This window comes from Heliangelus exortis, chromosome 8 (genome assembly GCF_036169615.1).
Source record: "Heliangelus exortis chromosome 8, bHelExo1.hap1, whole genome shotgun sequence".
Classification (NCBI taxonomy): Eukaryota; Metazoa; Chordata; class Aves; order Apodiformes; family Trochilidae; genus Heliangelus; species Heliangelus exortis.
The window spans coordinates 15,855,735-15,872,562 of NC_092429.1; the positions used below are offsets into that span (position 1 = coordinate 15,855,735).

The 16,828-nt window shown below is 36.2% G+C and overlaps 1 protein-coding gene across 2 annotated transcripts in view; it reads left to right on the forward strand.

Moving 5' to 3' along the window:
• The window catches only part of PKN2 (protein kinase N2), a 55,946-nt gene that overhangs the window by 10,325 nt on the left and 28,793 nt on the right, over nucleotides 1-16,828 (forward strand). For both annotated transcript variants that reach the window (XM_071750617.1, XM_071750618.1), the window contains exon 2: nucleotides 12,527-12,827. In XM_071750617.1, coding sequence (XP_071606718.1) covers nucleotides 12,527-12,827 — 301 coding nt within the window. The remainder of the gene's footprint in view (nucleotides 1-12,526; nucleotides 12,828-16,828) is intronic.

The window sequence follows — 16,828 nt, forward strand, 5'->3', positions numbered from 1 at the left end:
CAGTGTGTTAAAAGTTAGCATTTGCAAATTATAAGTTCTGTGTAATTAGGGATTTATAGAAAAATGATTTGAATTTTGTTCCTGACATTTAACCCATTATTTAATGTTTTTTCTTCAAGTTGCTAGGATTTGTCTTCAGTCTCTCTTCTCAAGAGACAGAAACATGAAATTGTAAAATTTAAATTACTTCAACATTGGAACAAAATATTTGAGAGGTTTTTTTTTAATTGTTCCCTACTTCTTAATTCATACCTGTTAACCTGACTCTAAGTATTCATCAGATGGGAGAAAAAAGTTTTTACCATTCATCTTCATCAAATTGTTCCAATTATGATTTCTCACCACATCACAAAGTAACATCTGTCTGACTTTTTTTCCTTTTTGTTTTGTATGTGCACTTCTCTAGTAAAATTGGTATCTGTAGCAAAGTACATGGCATTAATTGGCAGCTAATCTTTGTTTTAAGGGGTGAACAGTTTTCTTGAATTCTACCTTTTGTTGTAACACACTGCAAAGTGCAGAAGCCATTTGTGATGGTTTAAATGCTTTAGAAATTGATGTTAATCTGTATTAGGATTCTGCACAAGAGAGTGAGTAAATAAATACATTCTCAAACTTTGGCTAAACTAATCCTAATCCTAACAGACTGGGTTTTCTTTAAATTGGAAGTTTCTTAAACACAGGAGGGAAAAGAACACTGATCTACCATAGAGCAGTATACAGTATCATAATCTATTTTGCAGGCTAGCAGCCAGCACTAGTACTAAAGTGTTTTTTTGTTTTTTTTTTTGAAGTGGGTTTTTTTTTTGGGGGGGGGGATGCCTGGATTTTTTTTGGAGGGGGGGGCTGTGTGGCAGTTTGTTTTGGTTATCGTTTTTGTTGGGTTTTTTGTTTTTTGTTTTTTTTTTTTTAATGGGAGTAACTCAGTAACACAGTTGGAGCAGCAGCTGCTGTGCACCTGGGAACTGGTTTCTTTAACTCCAATTTGATCCTTGAGCCAGATGACCTTGAGTATGAAGGAAGGAGAAGGGAGATGCAAGTTCTGCAAGTGGGCTCCAATTTCTGTACTTCTTTCCTTTCTCTAATATGCAATACTGTTTTATGGACTCTAAAATTTAATTAATTGCTTTAACATTTGTTTGCCTTCACATCTGTTGCATTTACTTGAATTAATTTACTGTAAATTTAAAATGTATGTAGTACTTCAATTAAACATTTTTAAAACTACAGCCATCTATATTCTGAATTTATTAACATACAATTTCTAAGTTATGCAGTTGAATTATTTTCTTTTTGTTTTCCATCTAGTATGTAATATTTTCTGCTGATTTGCTTCACTAATTTTTGTCTTGCACTTTGCTGATCTTATATGCTGAAAACATCAGATTACTTGTCTGAATTTTTCCACTGTTACAAAATAAGCTGTCTACTGTCCTGAAGTATTTAAGTGTTTCTTTATCACAGTGAATATACTTGAAGCTAAGTAGTCAAGTACATCTACTGGGAATTCCTGAAAATCTGAGCTACAGCAGCAATGAGCATTTTGGAGGCATACACTGGGAACCATCAGAGGTGCCAGTTCTTCCCCCAGCTTTAGCAAAAGAAGGGAGGGGTTGGCTGTGATCTTGGATCTTCAGAAACCGTAGAATATCTGTGTCCAGGCAGAAGCATTGGCTGTAAACACCCCATCCACTTTAAAATACAGCTACGAAATAGCCAGAACCTCCTAAACTTTGCAAAAAGTTAGCAAAAAGTTAGCAAAAGTTAGCTTGTGTATTTTTGTCTCCTAAAGATGACATGCCTTAGATTAAATATCTTATTATAGGAGAATACATAGTAGCTACTCTTGGGAATGCAACAGGTTAAACTTCAACCATAAATAGCTTTTGACTGTAGTAATTTCTTTCTTTAGCTTAAAGGAGTTGGTGAAGGTTTTGCTGAATGTCATATCTAGAGTGTTTTTTGGAGCACTGGTTATTATTAAAGCAGAATACTCTACTTCTCTTTCATGAGATTGAACATAAAGAGTAAAACGTGTTAAATTAGTATCAAGAAATCCTTCAGCTAAAATCCTAGGCTTTTATTCAATATTTCTCTCTGCTGACTTATATATATGTCAGAGGTTCATTTTGGGTCATAAGAAGGTAGATTTGGATTACTTTATTTCAGGTCAATGGGGGCTCCTAAAAACTAAGAAAAAGTAGAAAGTTTTTAAAACAAAATCTTTTAAGCAAATTTGTATTTTGAAATGGAAATGTATTAAGAAATTTTGTAGTCCACATAATCAGAGAGTGAAATCATTTGCCTCATTTTTGTTTTTCATATTTTAAGGGTCAGAGAAAGAAGGGTTGCAAAAACACTGTTCAAGTGCATCACAGCATACATCAGTGATGCTCTCTAAAAGTCTCAGACAAATGGAGATGTGAAGTAATGCTTCTATAAATAACTCTGTGTTCATCCATAAACTTTTACTGAAAAGGCATGGAATGAGATGCCTGCATCTCTGCAAGCAGAATTTAGGGTGTGGCAATATTCATCCCCAGAGGGAAAAGTAATCTTTTCTATTGATCACTTACAAAGATGGGGAAAGGATTTCAGGAGGCCTTTTCATCCTACTTTACTGCTAGAGGTTAAAACTGGAGTAGCATTTTCAACTGGTTGGAGTGGAGGATGTGAACTTAGTTACTGAGTTCAGATATGGTAGCCTAAACTACCGTGACAGGGTAATCAATCCTAGAGTACAAAGACACAATTCCATAGTTCTAGATGTACATTTCCTGTAATAATATATTCAGCTACCAAGCTGGGGAGCCCACAGGCTGTGGGGAAAGCACTGCTACATAGTCTTAGAAAGCAAAAGAATGTCATTCCTTCTCCAAGATCTAGTATTTGGCCACTTGGCCTGTTGCCTCATAAAACAGATGTTAGTATTATCTCTGATATGTATTGCTGCGTTTATAATGTACAAAATAGTTGGCTGCTGAAGATGATGGCTTAATTAGAGTGGAATGTAGACTCTCAGCTCTTCCATTCGTTTTGCAGGGGCTAAAAATAGCTCCTCTAAAATAAAGTGAAGTTAAATGGCCTAACGTATCAGTTGTCTGTGCTGAAGGCTGGAATTGCCAGAAACAAAAAGATACTTTTTAAAAATTTATTTAATCATAATTATTCATCCTGGGAATAGAGATTCGCATCTAAGGATCACTTTGTGCTTTCCAGATTAAAGAAGTTAGTGCATTGGTTTTTAATAGTGTCCTGACACCTATATGTGTTACTGAGAAATTCCTGTTTACCACCTGAGAATTTCTTTCACATCATTTCAATGATTGAGGATTTTTAACCTGTGGTGAAAGAACAAAAGTCCTGGCTTGTACTGTCTTGGTTTTGTAGTAAGGTATTTTATGATTCTTCCTGTAGTTAGAACGTATAACACCACCACCACTTAATACTGTAATTTTTGGGTGAGCAGAATGGCCAATCTGTTGCATTATCTGAGCTAGATAATAATACCTTTTAATTAGGTAATAGTAGCTATTGCTAATTAATTTTTGTCATAGTAGAAGAAAACCGCCTTAGAAATGGGAGTGAACCTGTTTGTCCTTGAGTATTAATAACTGGGGCTTGAGATCTTTTTGGTTGTACTATGGTATTTCTGTGTTGTGATTGAAACTTTTTCAGGAGCAGAAATGTAAGCATGCATGGTTATCCTATGTCACGGTTAATGCTAACATTACAGTAATTGAAAATGTATAGTTACAATGCTAACTTTACATTGAAGCAAGTATATTTTTGGATGCTTGCCCAACAAACTATCACCTTTGTACACTGTGAGTTGTGTTTGGGGAGGAGTTATCGAAGTCATAAGGCATGATTGTGAGTCATGTCTGTCAACTGACCTTTTTACCTTTGAAAATCTCTTCTATCAAATTAAATATTACATCCTGTAGCTTGGATAATATAGTACTATTCTTTTTCAAGAACTTGACCTATACATGCAATATTTTTCTGTGCTGAATAAATGCAAAATTAAGTATATATTTTATACCAAAAAACCTCCAATGGAAGGAAACAAAATTATACTGACTTTTTGTAGTAGCAGAAATGCTTTATTTTAGGTGTTTGCTTTAACAAATATTTCAACAGATATCTTAATAGTTATATTTTATTTGGGGAAAAGGGCAAATGTTTATCTCTTGTGGACAGATTACTGGTTTCTGTATTACCAGTATTAGAGGCAAATTATTCACACATCTGCATGACCTTAGCTTTATCTTAAATAGTCCTCTTCCTTTGGTTATGTTGGATTTCAAGCCTTTTAGAGCAGTAAAACAACAGCTTGCACCAAACTTGAGCTTAGTGTAACTACAGAGAAATCAATCAAGTCAAAATGAGGCAAGTCTAGTGGTAAGAATTTCTCTCAAAAACCCCTTGTTTTAGTCTCTTAGCAGTAATTTTAAATGAGTGTATTAATCTCTAAAAGAAGTGGAGACCATGCATACCCATATGTATTATTTGCTAATAAAATATATGCTCTCTCTATGTATATATATTATATATAATAAAATATATGCTTTATTTTAAAAGTACATACTGTATATATTCAAGAAATAATTCTAATATATTAGAATGAACTTGTTTATATACAGTACAGAAAATTATAGATTAAGAAAACAATTGCATGTTTATTTGGAAGTGTTAAAAAGCAAATAAAACCACCCCAAAACCTCGATCTCTTTCAATGCCCTTTTTTACTATCAATTTTAAAAATTAAAATTTTTCTCCAAAGCATCCTTAAACAGTCAAACACAGAAAAAATAGTAATTTCTCTGCTACCTGCCAGTCTTCATATTTTTATTTGTGTAATTAGGTTTTTTCCTAAAGTATATCTCAAAAGAAGACTGAATTTCCTAAATTCCTAAATTTAGAAAATTCTAAAGAATTTAGTACATGGAATTTCTGTGTCGGCAATGGGAGATATGATGGAATCATGAAATGGTTTGGGTTGGAAGGTACCTTAAAGATAATTTAGTTCCAACCCCCCTGCATGGGCAGGGACACCTCCCACTGTATCAGCTTTCTTAAGGCCTCATCCAGGCTGCCCTTGAACTCTTCCAGGAATGGGGTATCCACAGCTTCCCCGGGCAACCTGTTCCAGTGTCTCTGCATCCTCACACAAAGAAATGGTGATACATCTGCATCTCTATTTTCACTTTCCAGTCCGGTACATTAAATATACAGCTCCAGTCCAGAATCTGTGACTACAGGACTTATTTTTTCAAAATAAATGGTGCTTTTTTTGAACTTGCATCTCTTTCATACACTGAACTGTCATTTAATTGACCTGGGTTTCCTCATCTTTTATGCAGGAGTGTGCATATTTATCAAATTATGAATACGTGCTATGATAACCTGACAGCGATTAGATGTAAAATTACCATTTCAGTGTTTCTACTGCCTGCATATAGGTGAGCCTGCATTTCAGGGGAAATTATTTCAGTATTCTGGGCACAGTGCTATGATATATCATTATGGGAGATACTTCCAGCACACAGTATGGCATTAACAGTTCGTAAAATCTTTTTCTCTGTATCTTGAAATAAAGAGTTTATTTCTATTTTGGCATTTAACAGAGCTACTGCTACTGTGTGTGGTCTACTTGAAACCATATTAATTATGTAAAATACAGTTTTCTTCTGAGTATATATTCTGCTTCTTGTTATAATAACTCAGTGTAGCACGACTGATAATCATTGGTACTTAACATGCACTTAAAGAGGAGAAGCTAAATTACAACTAAGGCAGCGAGGTCTCATAGAGGATGGGGGAGTGGTGTTATGATAGGTGTAATTCCATACGCTGATCTTGTTCCTGGACACATGCAATAAAAGTTCTGACAGCAGACCCCATCGTAACAGGGATTTGTGCAGTTTCTTCTGCACATCTGAAACTAAAGAGAATAAGGTTTGTTTCTACTGTGCTGGGCTCTGTTGGAATTTTTTGGCTGGGAGTAGAAACTTGAAGTTATAGATAGAAGTTCAGAAACTACTGAAGTGTGTGTACCATTCCTGTTGCCACAGTATCTTGTCGTGCTTCTTGGATACTGCAGCCACCTGCAGATCTCAGATTCAGATGGCCATTGCTTGTGCTGTGCCATAACCTCTGTCGAGTCCTTGCCATCATGAGAAAGGTGATTGTGAGGATTTTCTTTTAATGTTAGATTCTTTTGCAAGCCACTTTGCCAGTCCTTCTTCTAGCATAAAACCATCAGGAACTGCTACAATGAGAAGCACATTGAAGGCAGGATTTCTTAAAATGTTTTCCTTCCTTTCCATGATAAAATGTCTCTCTCTTTTATGCCCCTTTCTAGAGTCAGTGTGGCACACACAGCACTGCAGGGACACAACTCCCATTCTGCAAGCAAATCTACACTGCTTTGGGAGCAGCTTCTGGGCAGCGTGCTCCATGTGTCAGTAAAGGCTGGTGGCCTCATCAGGGACTGGAAGCCTACGTGTTAGCAAGGAGTCCCTGGGGAATTTTAATACCTGTTTAGATGCAATGTTCTGGCTGAGGACAGCCACACAGCTTCTCATACAGGAGCTGTAGCACTGAGTGCTTCAGCCTAGCAGCTGTCCTGTGATTAAAGCAAACATTCCTCCCAAAGTGTCCTTAGGGGCAAGAGCTCGCACTGCTCAAAGAGGCAGAGGGGACCAACTGGTTGAGGGCTGTAGCTTGGACAGCCTTATTATAAGGAACATTTCTTATAAGGAACATTTTTTTTCTTTAATGTATTTCATCTCTGAAAGACACAGCCAGACACTGACTAATTGCACATAAGAATTAAACCTCATTTAATGAGTGTCCTACTCGAATTCATCTACATACACTGCAGTGCCCTATGGATATTTGGACCTTAAACAGCCTCTTGTTACAAAGCAGAGAGCTGTGACTTAGATTAAATTTAAATCCTGATTTGTGACATGTTAGCACAGCAAACTAATGCCAAAATCTATTAAGACTCCAAGGGATTTTTTTTGTTGTTTTTGTTGTTCTTGACGTTGGGTGAGTGCTGAGATCTTGACCACAATCACATTTGCTTCTGGGCAGGAGGAAATAGTCCATGTAGTTCCAGTAATCCAGACAAGCTGTCACATCTGGTTTTATGAATGACTTCAGGGGGGAAGGGAAGTTTGCAATTGATTAACATTGTTCTTAAAATCAAAGACTACTGTATTTCAGGAATTACTATAGAAAGCTTCAGGGACCTTGGCAGCTAGCTCAAAAAAGAAAAAACCCAAACAACTCTTCTTAAATTATTTTATTCTTTTTTTTTCCTAGAAGATTATTCAGAAAATAATACTGAGAGACCTAATAGTTCCAAATATGTACTTGCAACTCTTCAAAATTAAATGGAAAATTAATAAAGATTTGGTCTTTCTACATTATTGTAATTTTTTTTATTATGCATAAGGTGAAAATCCTATTTTTTTGTATTTGAAATGAGTATGCTTATACTAAATAGCGAAGCATTTTTTACTACACTTGTCAAACAGGTTTTCTTATTGTTTAATTATCTACTACCATCTACTGAAATGGTTTACAATTCAAGAGCATCTAAAAATGAATGTGAATAATTTTAGAAAAAATATACAGTTTTACTGTGGTCATGCAGTTTTGATCATGTTTGGCTTTTTTCTAAAGGCAGGTTGAGTGTGTGCTAGTAGCAAGTCATTGTGAAATATAAATAATATTGTGCATGAGACTCATTGGCTGTTAAGCATGCTGTAGTTTAAGGCTACGCTTACCTTTCTATAACAATTCCTACTAGAAGTCAGCAACCTGAATTCTTACCTGATTCAATATTCTCTGTGATGAATACCTGGTGTAACACGGTGCAGCTTAGGAGCAAATCTTTGAGAGTTATTAATGCCCAGGATTTTAGTGTTATCTTTTTCTTCTAAGTGACAATTTGAAAATCTCATTTTCCATTGGAAGTTGTTCAGTTTACACAACTTAACACAACTTCTCTGATATGTTCAGCTTCATGGTCATCTCTTCTGTTCAGCTGTACCATTTCCATCACTCATCAGTTTAGATGTTTTATTCTTATTTGGGAGTTTAGGTGGCAAATGCAGTTTGGCAAGGCACCTGCTTCACTGATTATTTGGTTCACAACTGACCTGAGGAAAAAGTATGGGGCCCCCATGGGTTTTCAGAGACAACATTACTACTCTCTTTTACCACATCATTCTGAATAGACTCAATATTATTAAAAGACATGCTCAGACCACTACCCATTATTTTCAGCAACCATACTTAAAGCATTTTCCAGGAGCACAAAAACTGAAGGCCGGCATTTTGTGTAAATAGATAGTCTTAGAGCCTGCAGTCAGTGAGGTTGAGTCACTAGGCCATTCCTTTTTTTTTCTTTTTCTTTTTTTTTTTTTTTTTTGTCCCCTCTTCTTTAAAGCTAGAATCTAGAATCTAATTTGTTTCAGAAACCTCCATTCTGGCTCATAAACATTATTTTCCCATTGCAAAGAAGCATGTGCCAGGGCCTCTAGTTGCTTTCCAATAGCCCAGAATCAGGTTGTTAGGAGCAGCACTGGGTGGGTGGCTGCTGCCCCTTTCTGCTGCTGGGACACAGGTCTGGGCCACCAGCAGTGGCTGTGGCACAAGGGAGAGAGGGATGTGATGCTGAGTGGTCCAGTCCTGCGACCACCTAACAAAGTTTGGCTCCTTTTTTTAACCGGCGGCCAAAACACTACCAAAATTAAAAAAGAAACTGAGAATCAATAATTGGCTGCCCATTCTTTTGTCTTAGGTTTTAAAGCTGTGAGGCCTGTTCTCTGTTTTGCCAGCAGGAGTGTTTTAGTCATTATCTGCTTCAGATTATTTCCACTCTTGAAGTATTTTATGTTAAACTATTCTGGGAGGGAGAGTAAAGGAAGTGGCTGTGCAAAATCCATTGATGGTTTCTTGGCATAGAGAATGTGAACAATTTCTGGTGTCATTGCACCCTGCCTGCTTGAACAGTGAAAAGGAAAGGACTTGGCCCCTGCCTCCTACTGTTGTTTTTTTTGATGTACGTAATTTTCAGGTTGAGGGGATGAAACACCTAAATCCTAATGGATATGAGGTTCAAGCTGGGAGTTTATCCAAACAGGGAAAAAGAATTTTTTGAAAGAATGTTCAGCTCTAACAAGAGATTTGTAATAGGTTGTCATAAAATAAGACTGGAATATCACGTGTTTTAAGTCACAGTTTAAGTAGTTTGAGTTTGGCATTTTTTGGAGTTGCTTTTCTTCAAGAAAAAATCCTACCTCATTTCTCATACTCAACTATTAGTTCTGTCCAGTTGTGTCCATCTTGGCATTGTCTTCATTTTAAAATGGAACATAGCTGAGGCTGCTCATCTCTCTGGTATGAGGATCTGTCTCACAGCTTCTTTGCATCCCAGCAGCAGAACGTGTCAGTGCAGGAGCAGAGAGCCACTTTGCTTGCAGAACACGTTCTTTCTCTGTGTCCAGAGTGACCTTTGGGGTCACTGCATGCACAGTTCCCTCCTTGGAAGACTGTTTCACAGTGACCTTTGTGCCAGGTGACACATCTAGGTAACTAGGTGACAGGTACTTTTAGTTCAAAAGTATAATTAACTCTGGATGACAAGAGAGACAGAAGGAGTATCACCTGTGGCTTTCAAGAGGATTTAAAGATAAATGCTTAAATGCATAGCCAATGGGATCAGCTTCCAGTGTTAGCATCCACACTACTGAACCCTTAGCTGCCTCAGAAGCAGGTTGAAGACTGTCCTGAAACTTGTAAGTCCATGGACAAAGATGCTGCTGAGACTGCTTAAGATGGGGAGAACTTTTCATTTAATTACTGGAAATTTGGGATGCAAATTACTAATGAGCATGGAGATGTAATTTACTTGATGACTTGTTAGAGACTGCATAGCTGGAACAAGGGCTTCCAAAACCTGTTTGTGCAGGAACATAACATACCTTTAACAGGTGGAATGTAGCCATGTAGAAGGATAAAAACCTCCCCTGTAACAAAATACATTATTATTCAATAGATAAACAGTTAACCGAAGTCTCTTTGGGAAACTCGAGTCAGGAATATTTCTGAATTATTTATATTTTAATTACATTGTTGTGTCTAAGAAGTGTACATTCTTGGCATAATTTTAGCATACTTCAGGTGCTATTGGAATACAGAATAAAGATTTTCTTTCGGTTTGGGGTTGTTTTCTGTGTGGTTATTGTTTCAAATCTACCGTTTGTGGTTCTCCTGTGAACTTTGAAAAGTATAATATACTTTGAAGGAGGTAGATGATGAGTTTATTTCTAGGAAGCTTGAGAACAAGTGCAAAGGATTATGTTTTAAAAATACAAACTTTTTTAAATTTACAAACACTGTTTTGATCTCTGTTTTTAAAGGCTAAGTAGGAGTATACTAATATTGAAGCTCTTTTTTTACATACTGATTTTTTATGTGTTAGACAAACAGGCAAATCGGTGATCTGAATCTAATTTTGAGTATACTTATTGCTTAAACAAGTAGTTTGCTAGACATTTGCTATATGGATTTGTTGTTTCAGTTGTTTCTTAAAAGAAAACAACACACAGTAGCTGGTTTCCTTCATTATGGATGTGGACCTTTTTACTATTTGCTAATCACTATTGTGTATTATTTTTTTTTAAATTATTCTTTTTATATGCCTATATATGGAAGCAATGTAATGTATTTGCCAGTACAACTATTAATAGCCTCTCCACATATGCATAATAAATTATTTATTTTAATCTGCACTAACAGAAATATACCTCCAGGAAATACAAGTGCACTTGAAGTATAAATTTGCTTGGTTTTTTTCCTCTTGTTGTTTCTTAGACAGTTTGCAATTCCTAAATTGCTTCTTAGTTCTCTTTTTTCACTGACAGATAAATTCTGTGGCAAGAGGGTGACTCTGACTTCTTTTAAAAATTAAGATTCTTTGAGTTTCTAACTTCCTGTACTAAAAGTAGCAGCAATGTAGAAATGTAATAAAAGGTGTTTAAAGATTATTTATTAAACGTGTAAAATTAAAGGACAAGAGATTGGATCTTGCTTACGTAATATAGAGCATCACTGGAATATGCACAGATTGAAATGAGCATTATCTGTTAACATGTATAACCCAATCACAACCTTCATGATTTTCCCCAAAGTCTTTCAAAACCAAAGAGACTGTGGACTGGATCTATAGATCATGTGTTCTGGGATGTTCTTACCCTTTAGTAGCTAATGCTCTGCTTCTTGAACTCCTTCCTGAATGTTTTCTTCTACCTTTTCCTTTGCTGTATTATTGTTGGTGTTTCTAACGTCAATTAGTGATGACAACTAATTTTGCACCCAGAAGTTTTCAGATTTTTAATCATCACTTCAGATACCTTATTGTCCACCCAAATATTTCAGAAGTCTAGGCAATTTCTTCATCATGTTTAAAAAAGAAATATAATTGGAATTTTTGTCTTTTGGGTAGGTCAGGCCCAATGCATCCTGAATTATGGCTGGATCAGATTCTACATTCAGGAGAGCCCTTCTTTGATCTTCCCATTCTTATCTCTAGCTAAGAATTCTTGGGTAGGACCTAGTGTCTACTCACTGTACAGGGTACATGTATAAGACACACATGAGGTGGTATTATTTATGTAATTAATTGTATTTGTACTTGATTGATGTAGGCTCTATAGCACACCAACTTCTCAAGGATGCATAAATATATACTAGACAAAAATACCTCATCTGTACTGGTGGTCTAAAGACTTTTCATCCCTTGCTCCTTTACTACACCAACTCCTGCACATCACTGCAACTTTTTTTTCCTCTTTTATTTCAGCGTAGCTTGCTTGCACAAGAAGGACTTTTAATGACTATTTTTAAAGCAAGAGGCTTTACTTGAGGGATTTTAAAAATAAAATCTACCAGATTTATTTTCTAGTAACATCTTGACAAGTCTTTATAAAGATGTCAGTATTTATTTAAACATTTGCAAACACCAGTAAGCTTTTTAACTTTTCTTTTTCAGTCTTTAAAGTGAATGTATTATAAAAAATGTATTAAAAAAAATCACCAGAATTAGTAATTATTAGTCTTATTTCCTGTATTCATTTGGTCTTTTAAAACACCCAATTAAATATAGAAAATTACAAATGTGAGCCATTAGCTCTGAGGCATGTAGCTGCCAGGCAAACATCCATTACAAATCCAGAAGTATTTAAATCTCTTTCAGTTAAAAATAGGCAGAGTAAAGATGTCCCTAAATTTTAAAATAACTCTCTTGTAAAACTCCAGATAACATGCAATGTCTGATGAGATTGTTGCTTTAGGGCAACATGAGTGTAGACCCATGGTTAGTAAATGGTCTTATAAAGTGAGTGTTTAATATACAGAGACTTAAAGCTGAGTCATTTTAAATTTGCAGCATCCGTTGTCAAGAAACAGTGTTTCCTGGTAGTTATATTGCTGTTTTTCTTTCTAGGGGGATGCCAAAAGTCTTCTAGCCTCTGAGAATGTGAGCACTGCCCAGAAGTTGGACTTTTCAGATACAATGGTACAGCAGAAGCTGGATGAAATAAAGGACCAAATCAAGCGGGAAATACGGAAGGAACTTAAAATCAAGGAGGGAGCAGAGAACCTCAGGAAGGTCACAACAGATAAAAAGAACTTGGCATATGTGGACAACATCTTGAAAAAATCAAATAAGAAGTTAGAAGACTTGCATCATAAGTTACAGGAGTTGAATGCACACATTGTTGTAACGGATCCAGAAGATGTTGCAGGTACCATATTGTGAAATCTGTTTTTTCCTCTTGCTTTTTCCTTGCTTATCCCAGTTCACTTAAAAATAATTGCTCTGGGAATAAGCAATTTCATACCTATGTATCTCTACTTGTTTTGACTCATAAATAAGTGTCCAGTCCCTTTAAGACTTGTGTATGCTTACACAAGCACTGTATTTCACAGACAACTTGACAATGATCTAAAAAGTAACTTAACATGTACCAGTTCTTCACTTCCAGATATTACTACATTAAAATCTTTTCTCAATTACTGTAATATTTCCTAATAGCTTTTCATTGTATAAAACCAAATTTCAGTGCCTTTCCAGTGATTTTCTCTGAGCAGTGCTGTGGGCATTAGCATTAATACACATTTTTATTCTAAAGGGGCAAAAATTATAAAATTTTATACTTGGGTTTTTCTAAACTTAAATCTAACTTTTAAGAGCGTTTTTTTGTTGCACCGTTTATCCAACTAACTTATCAAAAAGTTTCTTACTGTGGTGATGATTTAGTAAGTCTTCAGGCTATTTCACAAAGAAGCTGTCATTTTAAAGACAATTTGAAATTATTTTCACAGAATCACAGAATGGTTGTAACTAATGGATTTAATTAGTATTTTCTGTGGCATGGCAGTGAGTACACTCATTTTGAATGTGTTTTTTAAAAATACTAGGCTTGGTGTTTTAAGATGGAATGTTGTGAAAGTAAACAGTCCTTTTCCAGCTTTGTGGAATCAGTTGGGAGATGGTGCCAGCCTGGTGATTTTATGTGGCACAGACAGACTCTTCTTGGCAAAAAGTTAATAAATGTGCATGAACCATTGAAGTGTGTTTGTGAAGTGAATGCTAAGCCTTAAGAGACTTGGTTGGGCAGCGAAGTAAAATACTGCATCATTCTTGTGAAGAAAGGTTGGTTACAGTAAGAATGTAGGAAAATACTGGCAGGTAATGTCAGTAATTTGAACTATCTGGCACTGTGACATGCTGCAGAAGTGTTGTCCTGCACAGTCTTCTCTGTATTATCTGCGTTTTTTGCTTTTGATCTTCATGAGATACAAGGAGTGGGGAGGAGGGACAGCTGGAACTAGTGAGGCAAACTAATGGTGCAACATGAAACGTGTATGAATGCAATAATGTGTGATTCATTGATAGCTGTTGGGTTTTTATTACGCATTAAGTGTTCTGTTCTGTATCAGCTAAGGTTTATGAAAAGCCTCTTCAGTGTTGACAGTAGCGTGGCTTTTAAAGGAATGGGAAGAGTGGAACAGAAAGAAAATCATATGCAAACTGTGTATAGATTAAATATAAAAAATCTGTGTGGACATGAACTCATGAAGTTCATTTAGCAGTAGAACTTGAAAAGTGAGTGAGCACAGAATGTTCTTGCTGGAGTGCCCTCTTCCAGTGTAGTATTTTAAAACTCTTATCACAGGAAGTTTATGAGCAATATTGTTCTTGTGTGGACTTGGGAAGCTCAGTAGACCCTAAGAAAGCATTTATTACTTCTAAAGAGATGATTTAGGTAGAAAGATCCAAATAATGTTGTTCACATCCTTAGTACACTTCTGAAAAGGCCAGCAGTGCCCATTGCACCTTGTGAGCTCTGTTAGCATCCAGGCTCATCTTGCCTTGTGTTCAATTTCCAGAAACTTCACGAAAACCTCAAGGGATAAAGGAGCAAGGCTGATAAATTTACGTGCTTCTAATTGCTTTTGTTGCATGCTAAACTTTTTATTACTATGTTTTTAACGTGCATTGCATTCAGAGTGTTTTTACCTAAGACCGAAGTCTTAGGTTTGACCTAAGGTATTATTGAGCTTGGCCTTTGCAAAATAAGGTTGGTAATATAAAACTTTGTGCCAACTGTGTAGGTGTTTGCTTGTGTGTGTATCTACAGCAGTATTCAGCAAATACATAGACACACAGCCCTAAAGATCTCTGACGTCTGACGGAAGATACCTCTCTGGAGAGGTCACACTATCTCAGTCTGGAAATTCTTGCTTTTGCTCAGGATTGGCAATTAATTTAATTAGCATTTTCTGATGAATATGGGTGCTCCATGTATAAATGAAGTATTTCCAGAGGTTAGCATTTTTCAGAGTTCCAGCTTTAGTGCATGCTCGACCTTTTCCTATCAGTTAGTGACAGATAATTTAAAAGTAAGAAGGAAATACCCAGGAGATTTTTAGACTGTACAGAGAATTAATCCTGAAAGTAAGGTGAAAAAGTTTCAAGAGCTGTGGAAGTCAAGGTGTGTGTTCTCTTTATGCAGTTAAATGTGTTTTGGAGGTGGTGATGTTTTCCCTGTCTTCTAGAGTATATTGTATAGGTTTTTGAAGGTTCTAAGTAGCTAAGGCAGGACTGAGATTCATTGAGAAGTAACACTGTCTGACCTATCAGGCCTGAACTTTGAAGATTTTTGGACCGTTTCTGTCAGTTGCTAGAAAGGTTATTGTGGTAAATTGGAGAAGTCATTTAATCATTCTTGGTTCCTATATGTAAAAAGTGGGTGTGAACATATATTTGTACAATGCTCCATACTGAGAGCTGAAAAGTGCCGTGCAATTTATTGAGACTCCTTCTGTTACTTGTGGTATCAAGTGTAGCTTACAGTAATTTTTTAACAAACCCCTGATTTGTGGTATAACTTATTTGTAATCAGCACACTGGAATCGATACATGTTAGAACTATTAAATGTAGTGCTAATTCATCTGCAGAAAAAGGGGTTTTAATAACGTTCTACTTCAAATACATTGGGATGTTTTGATGGTAGTTTGCTTTGAGCTGCAGGCTTTCCATGTCCTAATGCCAGAGGAATTCTTTTTCACAACTATTTGAAGAATTGGTGTTAAACCTTAACCAAAAAGTAGAGTTTGCCAAAAAGCTGTATTACTGAGCGTGAGGGTAGATTTGTATGATTCAGAGTGATGCGGATGTATGATTCAGAGACTACTTTTAGTCTATCTTAGGTTTACTTTACATTATAGGGTTCCTGGTGCATCTAGATTTGTTTTGGAATTGAGACTTTGTACCCAGCTCTGCCCTTATCATGGACTGTATTAGTCATACTAGGACACAGAGTTTTAAAATTTGTTGGTCAGTTATTAAAAGTGAAGCAGAACACAGCAATACAAAATGAGTAGAACAAGGCTAGTGGTCATGGCTGCTGCAAAGCAGAGAAATTTAATTTCATTTATAACATGGGGATGACTGTTTCCGTCTTGGAGATGAACAAGTTTGGTATCTTGAAAACACGTTTCCACACAGTAGCACAGATTAAATTACAATTCGTGTCTAAAAACTAGCAGCAGAGATTGTGGTTTTTAATATGGCTCAGTGAGGTGTAAGATTAAAATAGCTTACCTACAGCAAGTCACTGGTTTAATTAGGCATACAGTTGATATGTAGGATATACATAAATTGGGATATTGATTTGTTCCATAGAGCTGAGGTGAAGGTGGATAGGGAAGCTAGATCATAGAAAAAACTTTGAGGGCATTGAGGAGACTGGATAAAATGTGGAGAACATAAAATCAAATAGACTGAAGTTCATGCCTCCTCTTCCATTCTCCAAACTAACTTCTAAGCTATCCACTTTGCATCAAATTTGGCTGTAGGGTTCACAAAGAAAATAAATTATTTCAAGAGTATGACTAGCTGACAGGAGAGTGAGAGAGAGAGAGACTGACTGGAGATTTTTTTTTTTTCCCCTACAAATTACTTGGTTCATCTGGCAGGCACCCAAGTGTCTATGTAAAACCAGCTACTGGAAATTGGTAGCAGTCAAGTTGGTAGAGGCAGTGACTTCATAGACAACAGATTCCACCTACAACACTCATATCCATAGGAATTTTCTGGTAACTTTTGAGAACCTTAATTTCAAATAACATTATTGAAGCAATTTGAGGCAATCTCTTGCCACTTAGAATCATGGAATGGTTTGGATTGGAAGGGACCCTAAAGATCATCCATTTCTAGCCCCCCTGCATGGGCAGATA